The 5,000-nt window shown below is 38.2% G+C and overlaps 1 protein-coding gene across 1 annotated transcript; it reads right to left on the bottom strand.

Moving 5' to 3' along the window:
• Nucleotides 1-1,200: 1,200 nt before the first annotated feature.
• On the bottom strand, nucleotides 1,201-1,727 carry LOC147467863 (uncharacterized). Its single transcript, XM_086556625.1, has one exon. It carries the CDS (start codon nucleotides 1,693-1,695, stop codon nucleotides 1,261-1,263), a length of 435 nt encoding a protein of 144 aa, XP_086412751.1. The 5' UTR covers nucleotides 1,696-1,727; the 3' UTR covers nucleotides 1,201-1,260.
• Between the last annotated feature and the right edge of the window lie 3,273 nt (nucleotides 1,728-5,000).

The raw sequence follows: 5,000 nt of genomic DNA, 5'->3' as shown, positions 1-5,000 counted from the left end.
TCTCTTGCTAGAGAGAGAGACAGGCTATTTATATCCTGTCAGTAAATGTTAAATGATTGGTTTATAATGATATTTACTCATTCACGCGTTAACAAGTTGATTAATGAAACTTAGAAATTACGAAATTAAAGTAGTTAGAGTTTTTACCCGAAATAATGAAACACTCTTGTTACTAAACCTGTAATCGAAGCTTCACCTAAAGATTTTCCATAATAGGAACTGATGAGTCTAAAATGAAGTGTAAAGTCTTTAGTAAATCTTAACATATAACTGAGATTCATTTCGTAATTCACACGACGGAACGGTTCTCTCGTATAGACGCGTAACACATATGCTATTTTGGTATCATTAGGGATATGATCGCGAAATAACACTGGAAGAAGGAAATATGATGAATAAACAGCACTGGTTTACATTGAGCAAGTATACTGAAGGGTTTTATTTGACGTTTATCTTGCCACTTTGCAGAATTACAGATATGCTTGCTACGCCAATGCAGATCAGCGGAATTTCCTCAATGTCGTTCCTTTAATCTTTCCTCTCCTGACTTATTCATTTTGGATAATCGGATACAAAATGTTATAAAACTTACGCCTATAAAACTACAGTTCTGAGATCATATTCTTATTTTATTCTACCACAATTTGAATACTGTTCACAGGTCTAAGTTGATAATTCATATAATCCAATGGACAGTATTATAGAACTTAAGACCACGGCAAACATTTCTATATTTTCCTACGACAGACCAAGGATACTGTATTCAACTATTTTTGTGAACCTTTATATAGACTCTTAACGTTTAATCTGTCTAATCCTTGTCTTTTCTTATCGGTAATTTTATTTCATGCTCCTAACAGTGCTTTGCCGTTGCTACTTAGTTTATTGTGCTTTTATATGATTTGTTTGACTTCATGCACTCCCACCCTGTGGAGCTTATATAATGATGGTGATAAATTCATTATAACCATGATTTAGCTGAACTAGATAACCTTACACGAACTCACCCTTTGACTTAAGACAGGGACTATTTAAAAATCAGTAATCATCTTAATCACCTGTTTGTAAAATCACGGTGTTATCAGATAGTTGCCTCATTTTAGCCTGTCACTTTAAAATTCTCCCTGTGGATAATGCCATAGTCTGGTTAAACGGTACAGGATTATGATTTATTGAATTTATCAGCATAGATACAATAAATAATGAAATAGATATGCATGGATATGATCCTGAGATTCAACGAGTGCATGTCTTTCAACTCTAGGAAACGGAGGAGCGAGAGACGGTGATGCTGGATGAGTCGATGAGGTCGCTTCCCTTGAACAAGTTGCAGGTGTAAGTCCCAGCGTTGTTGACGCCGTTGAAGTTGTGGAAGACCAGGTAGGAGTGAGGCACGTGGGTGCCGCTGCCCAGAGAAAAGACGTCCACGTTGCTATTCCAGGAGGGAATTGGTGCTTGGGAGTCGTGCCACTCCAGCCTGTAGTGGTGCAGGTCGTCCGTGGTGGACACTTGTGCCCTGCAGTACACGAAGACGTCTGCCATGTCCGTAATGGTGACTTGGGTGCCGTTGACGATGACTGCTTGATCCGAGGACGTGGAGTGGACAGGCAGCGAGCAGGACAGCGAGACCAGGAACATCAGGACTGTGCCAATCAGGAACGTGACACTCGTCCTCAGTGCGCTGTGGCCTGTCATGATTACTGAGTGTTTATTGTGTACGAAGAGCAAATGCTATGTGCTGCTTTTGGTACGCAGAACTGTGGAGTTATGAGCAGAAGCTACACTGCTGACCTTAAATATCCATCCACACTGACTTGACATGGCATGGCTAACTACGTCAAGTGCACCAGGGAGTCGTTCTTAGTAAATGGTCTGCATGGCGGTTTCTTGTTGGGGACGTGCCCATACCGACTTGACATGACATGGGTAACTACGTCATATGCAGCGATTCTTAAAAATGGTCTGCATGATGGTTACCTGTTGGGGGCATGTCCCGCTAGGTATGACGAGATTCTTATCTCGCCTCCCATCATACGATTGCAACGTGCAAATACATTATATTTAATTAATAAGAATGATGTGAAATAGTTATAGAAACGAGCAACAGGAACATAAACAAAGTTTAGTGAAGTTTGAGTTTACCTAATCTCCAAAATGCGCATACAGCAGTATACAGTGGTAGCGTTAGGAAGACAGAATCGTAAAGTACTGTTATCAGAATACTATAATTGCTTTTATGATTAATATCAATAGTATTTGTTAATGCTATTATTATTATATATTTATGGATATCGTGATTATGATTATTACTGCTACGCCGATTATCATCAATATTACATCAATTTTTTCGTTGTTGTTATATCAAGATGTTATCCGATGTGGATCCCAGAGCTTACAGTTGCATCTCTACCACTTTGTAAGATTCCCGCATTTTTTATCCTCTTTGTGAATGAACTTGGCTTCATTTTACTACTGCTGAGATAAAGCTAATTACATATCTATTCAAGATTTCATACCAATTGATTTACTCTCTCTCTCTCTCTCTCTCTCTCTCTCTCTCTCTCTCTCTCTCTCTCTCTATATATATATATATATATATATATATATATATATATACACAATCAAACATGCACGCTTTTTGTATGACTCTATTTGTTCACGTTCCTAGATGTTTGTGTATAGGAACTAAGTATCTTGCAATGGAAAACTTTCTTTATCCAGATATGTTAACAATAACCATTAGAGTAAGCTCGTCATTTGGGCAGATCGAAATGATTCAGAAACACTTTAACAAATCAGGAAATACAGTTGACTAATATTTGCCATGACAGTAGAGTGTGTGAATGCAGGTTACATTAATGCAGTAGCAATTTCATATCAGTAAGTTCAGTGTTGGCCCATAACGTCGCTGTCTCTTAGCTAACTGGCTACCCATTGCATGTCATATTGTATAACCAAATCAGTTCGACTGCATGACTGTACAGTGGTGCTCTTTTTTCTCTATTGTGACCACGTCACTGTACAGGTTTCATGCATTACCCTCGTGCCCCTGTTGGACAGTATTACACACAAATTATTAGTGACCCGCTGACTACTAGCCCGAAACACTTACTTTGAAGAATCCTATACTAAGCAATATATATATATATGATGTAAATACTCTTGCGTGCGTCGCCTGTGAACCATGTGCGCAGTAATGTTACTTGGGATGTTCAGATCCAACTCTAGACACAGTCAAATCTTTGTTGAGGTCGTGAATGAATTAGGAATTCATATATAAGATACTTGGATAAGAAGTAATAACAACATACTGTCTAGCGTTAGGTTGGGTTTGATGCCTAAGGATTGGATACAATAAGAAATTATAAAGATTCAAACACCGTCAACGATTTTATGTTTTTCTAATCAAACCTGATGACGTCACGGCTGCATTTGCGACATAGATATGATTCCGGACTCGTTTCCCTGGGACGTTCAATGAAATGAGTGGAACGACAAGCGCTATCTTCAAATTGCGAACCACATGGCGCAATATATAGTGAAGACAGGAGTCGGGGATGTTTTCAGTGACGTCACAGTAATAATTCGCTTGCATTAAGTAACATTAATGTATTGCCATTATCAAATCTTATGAATAAAGTGTACTAAAATGAATATTTCACACATGGAGGAATGAATAAAGAATAATTGAACTATCTTTCCTGTCCATATTAGTTCATTAAGATCCTAATAAGGACAGACTTCCCACGCGTTTTTATTTTCCATGTTAGATAATACAACCGTCCATGGTGCTGAGTGTACACAGCCCCAACTTTTCGAAGCCATTTTTTATGAACATTACACTTCTTTGGATCAAGCAGTCACGTCAACGGCACCTAAGTCTCCATGTCGGACATGGTCGAAGTCTTCGTAGACTGCATGGCACAAGCATCCACCACTACAGGCTGGAGTGGCACGACATCCCTCCCGGAATAGCTATGCTTTTCTCGCTATAGAGAGACAGTATGCCTATATTCTGTACGTAGATATTATATGTTAGGTGTATAATAATCTTTACTTGTTCACGCGTTCATTAGGTTCATTATAATCTCGGTGAAACTTAGATGTTAATGATAATGAAACACACTTGATATTGAACTTGTAAAATAAAAAAGCTGCACCGAAGGTCTTTCCATGATAGGAATTGATGAGTCTGAAATAAAGTACAAATTCCTTCTTATCATCTAAATTCAGCGGCCGATTAGTCATAAAACGTAAATCCTTACATATAACTGAAATTTATTTCATAATTCACACGTCCAAACGGTTCTCTTCTTTTATATATGTTCACCACAAATGTTATTTTGGTACCATTGTGTAGGGATATGCTAGCGAAATAACAATGGAAGAAGGAAATATGACGAATAAATAGCACTGATTTACATTGAGGTAGTATGCTTTAGGCTTTTGTTTGACGCTTATCTTGCCTCTTTGAAGAATTACGAATATGCCTGCTACTTCCTCATTATCACCATATTCACCAACAGTACTATTATGTACGCTTTGATATGGTGTACCGTGGCACATATGGTGGACCCTAACTCAGTTTTTATACATGAGATGCCCTTTCACACACTCACCTTTTTGCCATAAAGATATTGGAATGATTGAAACTAGATGAGCATCTAAAACAGTCAAAATAATTGCGTTATTTTAGCTAGAATAATACGACAGTCTGGCTAGAGACACCAACAGTTCGTCTGCATCAAATTTTCTTAAATGTTACCCGGATAGCAGCTTCTGATAAGGTCATGGCTAGTGAAGATCCTTGTGGAAAGGAATACCTAACACCTCTTGATAAGTGTTTGTCATGGTGATATCAGATAGTCGCGTTATTTTAGATTCTCACCCTAAATTTCTCTAGCAGTTCGTATGTATTATTTCCTTAACTGTTGCCCGGATAGCAGCTGCTGATAAGATCTGAGCGGTGAAGATCCTTTTGGCAATAAGAACACCTAACC

This window comes from Penaeus japonicus, unplaced genomic scaffold (assembly GCF_977035675.1).
Source record: "Penaeus japonicus unplaced genomic scaffold, GWHDUDI00000001_assembly GWHDUDI00000033, whole genome shotgun sequence".
NCBI lineage: Eukaryota > Metazoa > Arthropoda > Malacostraca > Decapoda > Penaeidae > Penaeus > Penaeus japonicus.
This window is presented reverse-complemented; position numbering and strand designations above follow the sequence as displayed.

Bases quoted from the DNA above. Each gene is read 5' to 3' on its own strand.
- LOC147467863 (XM_086556625.1), bottom strand. From the start codon at position 1,695: ATGACAGGCCACAGCGCACTGAGGACGAGTGTCACGTTCCTGATTGGC.